At 42.4% G+C, this 15,000-nt stretch overlaps 1 protein-coding gene across 1 annotated transcript in view; it reads right to left on the reverse strand.

Moving 5' to 3' along the window:
- The window catches only part of acvr2ab (activin A receptor type 2Ab), a 53,039-nt gene that overhangs the window by 37,309 nt on the left and 730 nt on the right, over window positions 1-15,000 (reverse strand). The window contains exon 1 of the mRNA XM_078243488.1: window positions 14,761-15,000. This exon is cut by the window's right edge and continues 730 nt beyond it. Coding sequence (XP_078099614.1) covers window positions 14,761-14,815 — 55 coding nt within the window. The 5' untranslated portion in view covers window positions 14,816-15,000. The remainder of the gene's footprint in view (window positions 1-14,760) is intronic.

Genomic DNA, 15,000 nt, shown 5'->3' on the forward strand with positions numbered 1-15,000 from the left:
AAGTAGACAGTAATTTCACAGAGCAGCCTGGTTCTCGCTGTAGTGCTACGTTAATGCTCAATTAGATAGTGTCGTGACATGGCAGGGGTGGTCGGGTTGGCTCAGGCGAGCTGGTCACAAAGACTGCAGTCTTTTCATGGCCGGGAGGAGGGACATGGTGGTGGGGGGGGAGTGGGGGGGGGCATTAAAAACCACAGCACTCAGCAACTGAATCCAATCCCTTTAATCCCTGCTGGTATGCCCGAGCGACAAACGCCCATTGGTCTCCGCCTCAAAAAGCACTGATGGGGCCAGTTTTCGGACGGGTCAGGAGAGCGCCTGAGTCTCTCGCTGTGAATCGACGACTGTACCCCAGGGTCTCCCATGCGTAATGGGGCTGTAATAGCCCGCTGCATACCTAACATTCTTAACAGGACGAGCAATTTTATAACTCCTCTTTATGTCTCTCGCAGGGTACTATATCCCATCTGTGCTTGAATTGTCTGGATTTTTTTGAAGGGCGTGTTAAGTGCCACTTGGGCTTAAAGCAGAACCGTGTATTGGGTTTGCAGTGATATTGCAATATCAAAAAAGCCTAGAGCATGGGCATTTCAATTCATTTTTTATAAAAACAAGCAATCAATTAAGTGAAGACTGGCGGGGGAAGGAGGGAGGGAGGGAGGGGGGGGGGGGAGAAGGAGACTGGAAGACAAACCATTATATACATATACGGCAGTTGTAGATTGATTCTTTGTGAATGCAGTCCAGTTCTGTGAGAGATTTCCCATAATCCACTATTGTAAAGCTATTGAGTGTGCTTCAAGCACCCATCAAAAAAGGCATTGCAGACTTCCAAGAAAACCTTTAAAACCAGCATAATTCATTCACAATGCAAACACCAGTACTGTCAAGGTAATCAAAATGTGAAATTGTGTTCAGCTTCTGCGGCTTTTGCTTACACCAGAGGTACATGGAGAGCTAAAAGTGGTCCGAAATACACTTGGTGGTCAAGGTTAGCCCACACTGGATGACAGGCTGCTGCTGGTGTGTGTAACTAATGCACCGCCCTGTTCTGACTTATCTCCCGTGGCACTCCAAGACATGTCGACTGCCGTTCATTTACGTTCACTCTTTGCACCGGCTGGCTTCACATTTGTACAAAACAAACCAATAAACGTTGGGAGTCAATACCTTCCCCTCTTTCATCAGCCCAGACCCCGCTGACTCCTGGCTCGTCTTTATATTTAGTGTCAACTAATGACACACAAGTCACGAGGCCCCTCACAGCCAAAATAAAACACCATTACTGTATTTTTAATTGAGATTATATTACAGGTGCAGTAAGCGTGTGACGCCCCTGGGTGCAGAGAATAACCTTAATATAGCTGCAGGGTTTATAGTTTTGTTTATCAATACCAATGATGACTCAGTGATTACCGGACACTGCTGAGATTTCAAAACTCTCTTTTCCTGTCAATACTGCTGGGGAAGAAAAACTTATCAACCAACCAAGAGTTTAAGACTGAACAAATCCCCTCTTCACTTCCCTGGTAATTCAGATACAGGTTTGGAGCTACCAGTGTCAAAAGACAAGCCGGATACAAGAGCTGAAAAGCCTTATATTCAAGGCAAAGAAAAAGCAATGATAAGCGATGTTGGATTTTTGTACTGATTTGCTGGCTTCTTTTTGTGTTATGTGTGTATGTGTGTGTTCATTACAGGACAATAAATGTCAGACCAAAGACCTGTTGATGTGTTTGCAGTTCGTATGGCTGCTGCTCAATGCATCCTAAATGACATTTGAGGCTTATCAGATAGTAACACAAAGTGACAGCAACAATAACGGCCAGATAACAAACCCACAATATCACGGGCAAACAGTGTTGGCCGTGGCTCGCCGAGTGCCTGAGACACCGTTACCCTTTGGTGTTATTTTGGTGATAATAGGTTAGAGCGACCTTCATGACAGTGAGGAATCTTGAGCGAGAGACGGACGAAGACGAAGAGGAGGAGGAAGGAGGGAGCGTAAAGCAGGCGAGGACCCTCGAGAGCTAGAGCCTGAAACAAGAGCATGATGAATGTACAGCTCGCAGTTTTTAATCAAGGATCAAAGCAGGGCCTCTCCGTCTGAGCAGCCAGCCTGTCTAGACTGAAACTCTCGCAAGCACATAAAGCAACATCTGCAGGATGCATTAATTACAGTAAAGGACCGTTCTCTGAGTACCGACACATCAAGTGGTCTAAACTAAGATTAAATAGTCCTGTGTATGTGTATATATATATATATATATATATATATATATATATATATATGAATAGTTTAATCTTAAAGCTATAAAAGTACATTTATATCTTGAGACTCAAACAGCTCAAGTTCATCGCCAAATATCTAAAACAAATACACGCTCCACCCTAAGGGTGATGTTGTTTTTTCAACCTTGGACTTACCCTGCCCCCCTATCATTTGTTTTAATTTGAGTCAGTAATGGTTACAGGGGCAATTCATCGACTTCCCAGGATAGAGGTGCGCGTGGCCTGCATTTACATTTTAGGCTTTTAGCAGATGCTCTTATCCGGCATGACTTACAATAAGCGGAGCAGGCAAGGGTTTGGCTCAAGGCAACGGCGCTGACAGGATGAACGCCTGTAGCGGATGTCGAACAAGTGACCTTTTCGGTTACAGCGCGGACTCTGTGGCCTGTGGTCGGCCCTGCTGACTCCCCTATGACTACACATTTTATCAAGTTCAGTCATAGATCACAAGTTTACAATTACCGATCACAGAAACTCCCATTAAAGCCACATGGTCAGCCATATTCTGCAAGTATAATTTCATGTCATTTACACTCATTGGATCCCCAATAAAGAAGACTATTTAGTCAAAAGTATTCTTCTGAAATAATGGAGGCTAATTACCATGACTAATAACTCAGGGCTCCAGACTAACTTTTTGCCTTGGTTGCACTGGTGCGCCTAACTTTTTTATTTAGGTGCACCAGCACAAAATTTAGGTGCACCCAAATTTTTCCTCGCATCGCCGTTAACGCTGACTGGGGATACACGATATATAGCTCTGTATTTTTTTACCAAGTCGGTTAATGTTCAGTTTTAAGTCAAAGCCACTTTTCACAAGCTCTTTTATTAAAACAGATTGTGATTAAAATAAAATGCAAAGACACGGTTTCCTTTACCAGTTTGAAAATATACAGCTGCAACACATTCAGAAAGTTATCTGAAATAAATAGCTTAGGATATATTAAAAAATATATATATATCTCTGAGAAAGCTCCTTCACTTGTTTTCAACAATAACAGACTGATTAAAAGAGAGAGAGGACGCCCGGATAGCTCAGTTGGTATATATAGAGGTTCCTCTCCTGCATGTCATTCCCCCCTCTCTCCCCTTTCATGTCTTATGTCTCCTATCAAAAGGCTGTGGCGGGTCAGCGGCGTTACACACGTCTTGTGTAGGCTACGAAATGTCTGTATCGTCACTGCGCTGCGTTTTTTATGAACTATGATATTCTGGCCACATCTCTCGCCCAGGTCCAGCAGGCTCCATCTCACGCTATTACTCAACCAACTGAAGTTAGTTGCATTTAATAACTTCTAATGTGTTTTTCGCCATGGCGGCCAGGGTTTCCCTCTCATACTTAACAATATGTATACAGCGGTGTTAATAACAATTAAAACTGTAGACAAATGTCAGCAGTTTGGACCGGCGGCGCTGTGTCTGTCTGCATGTTGCAGGGGAGCCTGTGTGAGTGAATTGTGGGGGGGGGGGCCTGCGCGGAGAGTAAGAGGAGAGATCCAAACACAGGCACGGCTTTACAGAAGGAATGGGTCATGTAACACAACATTAAACCATATCGATATAAATGACATCGCTTCGTTCGTGGAGAGGCAGTGGATGCGAGGACGTTAGGTGCACCGGTGCGACCTAGGAAAAATCTTAGTCGCACCCTTACAAATTTTGGTCGCACTCTAGAGCCCTGTAACTATATCAACAGTATCGAGCAGAATAATCAGCATCCGTGCAGCTCAAGCCGTCTTACGCCTCTGCGTCCTTAAAGCAGGTGAAATTAAAGGTGTATTAAATATGTGTGTTACTTTAGTCCCTTCCCTTACCACTGCGGTTATAAAAAGATTTAGAGACTTACATCAATTGTAAATAATCCCTTGTATTTGCTTGGACCCGTTTGGAGTATCCAAGATCTACGGCGTCAGATGTGTCATCCTTTAGAAAAGTACACTAAACTGTCTTTTAAATGATTTCGTCCAATTACTTAACATCTGTGGTGCTTTTCCAGTGTATTGTCCTGTGTGGCAATACGCAGCCCAGTGATAACCAGAGCAGGTCGAAACAACTCGCTACTGCTGAAGAAAATCCCCTCGATAGCAATTATGGTGTTTTGATGATTCTTAATTGTAGTGAAAGTTTAGATAATCATTTATGTGGCGAGTGTGTTTTTAAAAAGGCCTTAGGCCTCGGAAAGCTGTTAATGCATTGTGGTGTTATTTTAAAAAGGTTAACTGCCATGCCTTTCACATATGCCCAATTTGAAAGACTGTTGTTCCCATCAGTCACTTACACACAAAAACATAGGAATATGGGGGAAAGGTTGAAAAAAAAACGAAATTACCCTTTAACCTCTGTCTGCAGAGAAAGTTTTGTCCCATTGTAAGCTCCAAAGTCCTTTCCAAACACTTCAATTTCTTCTTTTGGCAAAAACACACACACACACACACACACACACACACACACACACACACACACACACACGCACGCACACCATGTTGCTTTAAGTGCACACAAAACACCTGGCCATGGTCTAAATTTAGGAGGCTCATCATTTCCCCTGCCCAGATGCTGCAACATGCTGTTTTTTGGTCACCATTTTACCTCTATGAACATGAACTAGTGCCGCCCTTAGTTTTTTTACGATGTTAAAGCACAGAATGATACACGGCCCTGGAAGGAACAAGTCTGACTAGTTGGGCCCGATGGGAAATCGAGGCTACATCTGGCCTTAACAAATACACCTGTGCTTTTGGAGCCTAATGCATAATGCAAAAGAACATATTAGAAATAGATAGGGGGTGGGAAAATGGGACAGAGCTGGTAGCCGGCCTCTGACCACTCCAGGAAACACCCAAAACACTGCAGCAGAAGGGCACAGGATTGTTAGACGAGTGGTTTAGTCACAGTGAAAATGGTTTCAATGTAATGCGAATAACACACCTTGTGTGCATTAAATATTTATTCAACTTAGGCCACATTTCCGACTGTTACAACTAGGGATCGACCAATCATCGGCCTGGCCGATTATCGGGGCCGATATTTGGCAGTTTGCAGACTATCTGTATCTGTGTTTTATTTTACTGATAACCGATAAAGTTCATTAACTATAAAGGGCACTACCTTGGCTCCGCAAAAAAAACTGTTAGCAGGTTACAACTCAAGGAGGGTATTTATGTTTTTTTGTTTGTTTTTTTTAATTGCTTAAAGCATTTAAACAAACTTTTGCGTTGGAGTTTGTAACATTCCAAAAATGTTCATTTTGACAAAAAGATTTTAAGTTTTACTGTAAATGCATATCGGTTCCAAATATCGGTTACCGGTTTGAGTAACTACTATCGATATCGGCCCTGAAAAACCAGCATTGGTCGACCCGTAATTAAAAGTAGTGATATGCATGTAGACGTACAGAAATAATCAGCCGTTTTCTTATATTAAAAAGGAGAAAGTGATAGCGCAGCCACGTAGCTGGTTCTTAAACTGGTCATAAACAAGGGCTTCCCTTGCCGACAGACGTTCCCCGAATCTCGTCGTCTCTCCAGTTAGACATTCACGGATGTTTGTATTCTTCCGGTTTCATGCCATCCGCATGATAGAAACTTCATCAACACGCCCACTCGCTCGCTGTGAATTCTCTAGACCAGTGTTTCTCAAATGGGGGTATGTGTCCCCCTAGGGGTACTTTGGAGGACTGCAGGGGGGTACGTGACATTTTTTGCAAAATGTTTTTTTCAGTTACAAGGCTGTAGTTACTTCTACAGTCTTTTTTTTCCTCCAAGTTTGTCGCTTTTTTCAAAGTTTTTGTCCCTGTTTTTGAAGTTTGTCACCTTTTTTTGAAGGTTTTGTCGTTTGTTTTGACCTATTCTTGCCTTTCTTCTTTACTTTATCTTATTTCTTCAAAGTTTTTGTCACTTTTTTCGAAGTTTGTCGCTTATTTGAATTTCACTTTTGTCGCCCTAGTGTTGCCTTCCTTCTTTCTACTGTGGGTTTTTTTCCAAGGTTTTGTCCTTTATTTTCCATCAGCATTTCAATGTTTTCCAGGTCCAAGGCTGTTGTTTAGTAAATCTATCGCTGACATCGCTGTATTCTTCCTCTTTATAGAGACTTTTTTTTTTTCCCAAAAATTATTTGCGCTGGTTAGGGGGTACATGGCTTAAAAAACACTGTTCAAAGGGGGACATTATTGAAAAAAGCTTGAGAACCACTGCTCTAGACAATGAGCTGCTCTATTCACACACGGGCTCGGGTTTTCACAGACGTTGTACTCGGCAGCTGGCAGGGTAAAGTCCGTTTAACGTCTGGTCTAACTGATTTGGACGTTCTCACATACAGTTCCTCTGGGTCACGTCTAGATAAGTTCAAGGTTGCACTGCATGTTTGGAAAGGGCTATACAGAGGAGAAAAAAAGGCAGCCTTGAGCCCCACCACACACACACACACACACACAAAAAAGAAGCTATTTCAAAAAAGTTCAGTAGCACAGGCAAAAGCTTCACAAATGGATCAAGTGTCTCACTTTCCACTCTTTGATTTTACTATTAATCCAGTGTTCTTGTCATGATTTCTGTCAGCCAGCCAGAGTAAACATTAGCTTTTTAGTCAGCTATTAGGAGTTTGTAATGGCACAGTTTGTCTTTAAGTCCAAGTTTCAGATTTTACATAACGGGACAAAGTGTTTCTTGCACTTAAAAGAAGAACACTTTCATATGTCTTCTAATGATTAACTGTGTCTAGAAAAGGCAAAGGCAAAAAGTTCATCTGAATAGTACTCCAAGGGAAACTGACTAAAAGAAACAACACAAAAACACATTAATCAATACTGAAAAGACTTGTTAGTTCCGGCCCATACTATGTGTGTGTAAACGATAAAACACAATCAGAGGAAAAGGTCAGAGGTCAGGGCCGACTGTAAAACACAGAGCTTGGAGCAGAGAGACATTCATCGTATTGCTCAAAAACACTTCGAGGGGGACGGGGGGGAGACACTTGGTGACGATAGAGGGGAAGTCAACCAGTTGGCCCGGTTAATGCAACTGGTAAATATTAGTTTTCCCCAGTTCAATAGGACAGAACACAGAAAGCCCCGTCTGATGACTGAGTTCAGATACCGTTTCAAGTCGAGTTTGATGTTTAGCAGTACTGAAACTGAATCATCGGATTGTTTGAGCTGCGGAGGATTTTTTTCTTCTTCTTTTAAACCCACAGCCGCTTCATCCTTGCCATATTGATGTAACCTTACACTGGTGTGCAAGAGGATCAATGTCTGTGTGAAAGTTGCTGCAGTGTACAAAAAAAAAGGAGGCCAAATGTGAAGGCAGAGCACGAGACTCGACTTATCCATCTATGAGCCTCGGTGGTGGATATGTACAGAAATCTAAACACCCATTTCGCCCAAATTACCGGCAAAACATGGATTTTAAACCGGAGTATGCGCTCCGCAGCCAGGGGTTGATTGCTTGGGTTGCATTCAGATCATGTCAGAGGGAAGAGGAGAAACAGGACATGGGCTTGTCGCTTCAACTTAGACCCATAAATACTCATTAACTCAATAATGAGATGGTCATAGGGTCAAATGGTCATATGGCAGGCAAATATTGTTCTTATCAACCCATATAAAATACACGGCAGATACTGCTTGCTTTGAGTGTGCATAATTAGATGTATTAGCAAGGATATGATGGGTCATATGGGTTATTTTTTTTAATGCATGTGTTGACACACTTCTACAATTTCTAACACCGAATGGGAAACCTCAGTGCTAAACTACTATCCAACAATCACCACTAAGTTTCTCTCTGCTTTCGGCACATAAATCACATTAAATCTGACAGGACCTGAACGCGCCATAACTTATGAGGCAGCACAGTAAATATTTACCTATTTGCAGTTCAAGCTCACACGAGATCTAAAGCCAGAGGTCGAATTTCACACGGACGACCCCGGGGTTCAACATCCGCCCGCTGCAGTGTCGCATTATTGTTTCCCTTGGAAGAAAAATGTCACTTTCCAGTTCAGCAGAAAGCTGTTTTTTAATACTCAGCCCAAAATAGCAAAACATACGCAAGAAGCCCATTTACTATCCTGTCACATCAACACCTTGGCAGACAACCTTGACCCACCATGTGTCACGGCAGCATTAACACATGCCAGCACGAATCAAAACACAGGGCAGCTGCTGGATGCAACATTAAACACGGGAGAATTTCACTTCTATGCTGGCTTTGATATATTCATGAATATCCAGCAACCCCGTAAAGAGAATCCCATTAACTGCATGAAGCAATGCGTAACAACACTAACAGCACAAATGTAGCAATGGTTTGTCTGAAAATTGATGAATAATTGAAGTAATTAATTCACAAAAATATGGAACTTTTAGCTAGGCACAATTTCTTTAAATATAATATAAATATTCAGGGCTGCAAGCAACAGTGACTACGTTTACACGGACATAATATTCCGTTTTTTGCCCTTTTTACGAAAAAGATGATATTCCGACTAAGCTGTTTCCATGGCTAATGAAAGAGAATATTCCACTAATATTCCCGTTTACATGTAGCCGTGCAAAATAAGATTTTTTTCAAAGTTTACCAGCGGCGGCGGACTTGTTGGACCGTGTGAACACAGCGTCCCTCTTTCATTCCTTCAACCAGCTTCTTGAAAAGGTCGGCGCAGCGATGTGTGCTCATATCCAAAAACCTGTTGATATCCAGGTCTTTGATAATATTTAAAAGTAGCTGTGTTTCTCCTTCTTATCGGGTCCGCAGCCCTGCAAATTGTCGGCTGGTTGGCTTGTGTACAGCAGCCATAGCAATGCACAGAGCTGACCGTAAGTCGGAAACAGGCAAGAGGCCGTAAACTGGGCTTAAACTGTGGTAAAACCCTGATTGAGATGCATATTCTAAACGCGAAACATAATCACAAGGTCACAGAGCCGATCACGATAGCTTCTAAATGCGTGTTTTGTAGAAACCACAGTTTTAAAAAATGCAGTGATATTTAATTCACCATTATATTAGGGCTGGGCGATATGGAGAAAATCAAATATCACGATATTCTTGACAAAATACCTTGATGTCTATATTGCGACAATATTGTAGGATTGACAATTGGTGCTTTAACAAAATATTATTTACACAATGAGATTTTTGATAAATAATCATCAGAAAATGTCGATTTAATGACAAAGTGTGTAAAGGCAAATAATAGAACAGCTAGAACGGTCTGTTGAGTTCAGAAAATTACATCACTTTACTCTAACGCAGCCTTCAAAACCAGGAAAAGACCACACTTAATATAGTACGATTTTACGATATCCAAAATCTAAGACGATATCTAGTCTCATATCATGATATCGATAGAATATCAATATATTGCTCAGCCCTACCATTATATAAGAAAGTCTTCACATCTAGGAGACTGAAACCAGCATTTTAGTAGTTTGGCATTTTGGCTTGAAGCGACAGTTAATCGACCCCAACTGTTGCTAATTTGGGTCAATCGACTGTTTAAGCTTGCTTGCGGTTCTCAGTTTAAGATCGTTGTGAAGTGAAAATGAGATTTTGGTTGCTGGACCAACTCATTACTGATGGCCGTCTGGAGAGAGAGGTGATACTCGAGTTAGCCGCGAAACAACTGCAGTTTTAGGCAAACAGAATCCTCTGCATTTTTAAGTCTTTCAAATAGAAATCTCATGGTTATCTTGAATACGTTGGCATGTCGCAATAGGCCTCATCAAATGAAACCACTGTGGGCTAAGTGCCCTGCCCTTGTCAGACGGTTTCTCTGTGTCGTCTTGAGCTGTGCCAATTCAACTTGGATTTCATGGAGGATTATTATTCCACCTCAAGTAGGAACCATTCATTTCCCCCACATCAGACAGTAATGAGAGAGTGGAATAATCATCTGCTGCACTGTGCAATAAAGACAGCACCTGGCTTACACTCCAACCAACCCCAACTATTACCCTATTTAAGAAGCCTTTTAATTTCTACTTAAACGCTCAAAGACACCCCAGGGCTCGCTGGCTGGAGATTTTATTTTACCCTTTTCATTTCTTTAGTCTTAATTGGAACTGCTTTTATTCAGATACACCGGATATTTCATGGGCAGGGTCATTCCAACTCCCAAACTGCACAGGAAACCGATTTTGTTGAGTTGCACAAGCACGCAAACAATAGGCAGTAACATTTGGAATTTCAGAAGAAACTTTCTTCTCTGCTAAATGCCAATGCACTCATCCAGTAATCCCATATCTGCTTATAAACAACAATAGGGAAATATCCCGCCTCCAGGTGATTTTTCTTGTTTTATTTCACAAATTAATCTTTCAACTCGTACAATCTCTGTGGTTACACTCGGCCCTAACCACAGTCAATCACAATCAAGTCTAACCAACAGATAATGCAAAGTGAAACTATTGCATCTTCCACTTTCATTTAAGATGCATTTACACATTGCTACGTTTTGGTTTAAAAAGGAATATCTTCTGCTACGTTTCCCCCCTCTCATTCCCCCTGCTCTGGTGTTTCCCCCTCTCATTCCCCCTGCTCTGGCGTTTCCCCCCTCTCATTCCCCCTGCTCTGGCGTTTCCCCCCTCTCATTCCCCCTGCTCTGGCGTTTCCCCCTCTCATTCCCCCTGCTCTTGTGTTTCCCCCCTCTCATTCCCCCTGCTCTGGTGTTTCCCCCTCTCATTCCCCCTGCTCTGGCGTTTCCCCCCTCTCATTCCCCCTGCTCTGGTGTTTCCCCCTCTCATTCCCCCTGCTCTGGTGTTTCCCCCTCTCATTCCCTCTGCTCTGGCGTTTCCCCCTCTCATTCCCCCTGCTCTGGTGTTTCCCCCTCTCATTCCCCCTGCTCTGGTGTTTCCCCCCTCTCATTCCCCCTGCTCTGGCGTTTCCCCCCTCTCATTCCCCCTGCTCTGGCGTTTCCCCCTCTCATTCCCCCTGCTCTGTTGTTTCCCCCTCTCATTCCGGAGTCTCCATGCTGCCTCCTGTTTATGCCCAGTATACCAGAATGTTGATGAGATATGAGGTTTGGGCGTGTTAGAATAAACTACTACTGGAGCTAAAAACACTTGTATTCACGGAGATCACTTTTGGCTCAAAATTCCGCTTAAAAACCAAAACGTAGCGATGTAAATGTAGCCTGAGAGTTTGTTGATCCATTCAAGGAACCCTGCCTGGTCGTACACGTCAGCCCGAACCATTTTGGTGTTATGTGAGGATAGATTGTCTCAGGTTCAGGGCAGCTAAAGTCTTAAGTCTGGTAAGTAAAAAAAAGAAAAACAATTACTGTAATGTAGCCTTTAAAACCAGGAAAAGACAAAAGTCTTGTGTCCTGTCACGATTTCCCAAATTCAAGACGATATCTAGCCTCATACTGTGTATATATATATATATATATATAAATAAATAAATAAATAAATTGATATATTGCCCTGCCCACCCCTACCTAAAACAAACAGTGATTTTAACATTACATGCTTCAGACTGATGTCCTCTTCTTCTTTCTTTACACTGATGTTTAGATTGTGTTTTGTATAAAAAGGTTTAGTCTTGTAAAAACTTGACATATCTACTGGCGTGGGGGTCAAACTCAGCTTCACTAAAGGGCCACACTGGAAAATAAGAATCCCATCCAGGGTCAGACACGCAGAGTTTATTGCTTTTATTTCATCAAAAAAGTCAAATATCGTTGACTGGATTATTGCGTGTCTCATATAGTCTTACAGTTTGGTCGGCATAAAACCCCTAAAAGAATCAGCAAAAAAAGTCCCTTAGCCACGATAGAAAAAGGTGCCTAAAAAGGTCAAAAGAAGCAAAACAGATGCAGTGGGTTGAAGTTTATTGTGAACCTAAACTGATATGCGGGCCGGATCAAAATCTGCGAGAGCCCGGATTTGGCCCGCGGGCCCAGAGTTTGACACGTGTGCTTTAAACCCACTGCTAGTACCAGCTCTACTTGACCGCGGTGCCCCGTCCTCCTTTTATTTATTTATTGCAGATTTAGTACGGCATCATGCGTGAGGCGAATGTGGCTGGTCGTCATAGCGACGCCGCAGAAAACTGCCTTGACCTCAACGTGACACGCACACCGAACGTGGAAGGTGTGTTGTTGTTGATTCTCATCATGTGGCTGTTTGCCAGAAGACACATTTAGTTTCAAAAGAAGCTGGAGGCAGCAAAACAAACACCGCTGGCTAAACTATTTAAAAATGGCGGATTTGGTGGGGGGGTGGGAGAGGGTTGTGTTCCTGTTCTGTATGTTCAAAAATATATTAAAAAAAAAATCTAATCTAATAATGTAATCTGCAGCCAGGGTCGTCTAGCAACTCTCCGTTGGCTTGCGAGCTGGAAAAACCAAATTCTGGTCAGGCCAATCACATCGTGTATAGAGTCGGTGGGCGGGGCTTAACATAATGACGGCAGAGTTGCGACGGTTCCACAGTGAATTCCCTGCTACTTGAAAACAAAGAAGATGGCTGCTGCTGCTGCTGCTGGCGAACAGCGGTCTTTGGAATCGGCTTTGACCGCGACTCTGGAAGACTTGGAGTTACAAAGAATGGCACTGAAGTCATTCTTAAAAAAGGAAGATAGCAAAAGTTTAATCTATCAACTAGCGTTGCTCTGGTTGGTTGTAGCGCTATCCTATTGAGTTCAGAGGGAATTTGAAAGACAACCGTTTATCCCGCCCCTCGGATTGAGCCCTGCCAATGGGGAGTTCCAGCTTGTCAGGCTAGTAGTCTGCAGGTTTTCACGTCACCTTTTGGTATCGCCTCAGCTCACTTGGAAACTCGACGGAGGTGATACTAAAAACAAGTACCTGTGGCAGGTACCAGGTACTTTTTATCAGAATGGAAAACCAAAAAAGGCGAGTAGAGTCGAGCAGGTACCATGTAATGGAAAAACTCCAAAAGAGTTTAAACTGAGCCAGGCCGACAACAAAGATAGAAATCATATCACATCCATACAGGGATAGAAGTATACAGCTGTTAAAACATAATAAAAAAATATATGACACGCTGGTATCGGACTTGAAAACTTGAAATATCTACTGGGGCAATGATGTCTTTTGATGTTTAAAACCCTCTACAAGAAGATCTCCCAATCATATCCGAGGAAATGCCTGTGTCTTCCAAGCTCTGCAAGAAAACTAGCACTCCTGGGCTGACCCTTTAGTTCATTATCACCTCACTGACCCTGCTGACATCCATTATGCATCCACCCCTGGGAAATGAGCACGCACGAAGAATGTTCACCGGCACGAAGGCTGAAAACTGCTCTGCTGCAACGAGGTTTAACAAGTGTGTTGTTATAATAACAAACATTGTGAGAACTGATGAATGTGCTGTGGAAAAAAAGGATAGACCTGAAGCAAACTTTCCATCCAAAATACCTTTACTTTTTACTCATTTTAAATAGTTATGACAGGACTGGAGATACAAAAGCTTTTTGAACCCTTTGAAGGCAGATTTTTACATTGTCCATTAGGGATCGGCCAATTAACGGCCTGGCTGATTACCGGGGCGATATTTGAATCAGACTAACCGTATCTGTGTTTTATTTGACCGATGACCGACAAAGTTAAATAATTACAAAGTGCGCTACTTTGGCTCGGCTACGGCTCTGTACGCCGCCTGCAACACCTGCCAACAAACTGGGTTCTTATTTATTCTTTTTGACTGTGTACTAAGTTTAAAGTTTCAGTTTCATTACATAATTGCTTAAAGCATTTAAACAAACTCTGGCGTTGGAGTTTGTAACATTCCAAATTGTTCAATTCGACGAAAATATTTTCTTCTTTACTGTACAGTAAATGCATTATCGCTTCCAAAATATCGGTTTCATTAACTACTAATAATCGGTATCAGTATTGGCCTTGGAAAACCAGTATCGGTCGGTCCCTATTTTCTATTATTATTATTAGTATTATTATCATCATAATCATCTATGTTGTGGTGCTTCCAACTTGGGTTTTAGACATTAACAGCTTTTTTTTTATTTCTCCACTTCTTAACCAATGCTTCACATCATACCCCCATCTAATGTCAGAATTGACTTTTGTAGTGAATTACATATCAGTCTATACTGTAAGTTGGGAGGCAACAGTAAAGACAAACATACAGTCCCGTATTGGTCCTTCTATTCTCCTAATGAAATCAAGCTTAAAACCCCAACTTGTACCGGTATGTCACACTAAGAGCCCCTCAAGGGCCCCCATGCATGCCCCATCTTTTAGGCTCACTACTGACATCTGCAACATGTACAATGCATAACCACATATGGAGGATGGAGGATGCAAAGGCAGCAATGATGGCAGTGTGGGATTCTCCCCCTTCCCCCCCACCACAGGGTTGCATTGCACTGCATTCTCCACAGAGAACAACAAGCTGTGCATTGCACTCTGCAGAGGTAACCAGAAGCATTACAGTGAATTCCCCACAGCCGACAATAAACCATGCATACCCCCCCTCTCCACACCCACCTGAAGAGCAGGAGATGAGGAACACGGCAAAGGCCAGTTTGGTGGCGTCTCCCATTTTCCATCCGAATCTGATCCTCTGACTAGAAAGAAAATTTAAATTAAAAAAAACTAACAAAAAAAAAATAATCTTAAATTCAAGAGTCAAATTAAATGTCTTGCTGCTGCACAGAGCACTGTCTCTGCAAAAAGGGCATCTTTAAAAAATAAAAATGTCAATATCGAGTCTAAATCCACAGTATC

Source organism: Sander vitreus, chromosome 24, assembly GCF_031162955.1.
Source record: "Sander vitreus isolate 19-12246 chromosome 24, sanVit1, whole genome shotgun sequence".
NCBI lineage: Eukaryota > Metazoa > Chordata > Actinopteri > Perciformes > Percidae > Sander > Sander vitreus.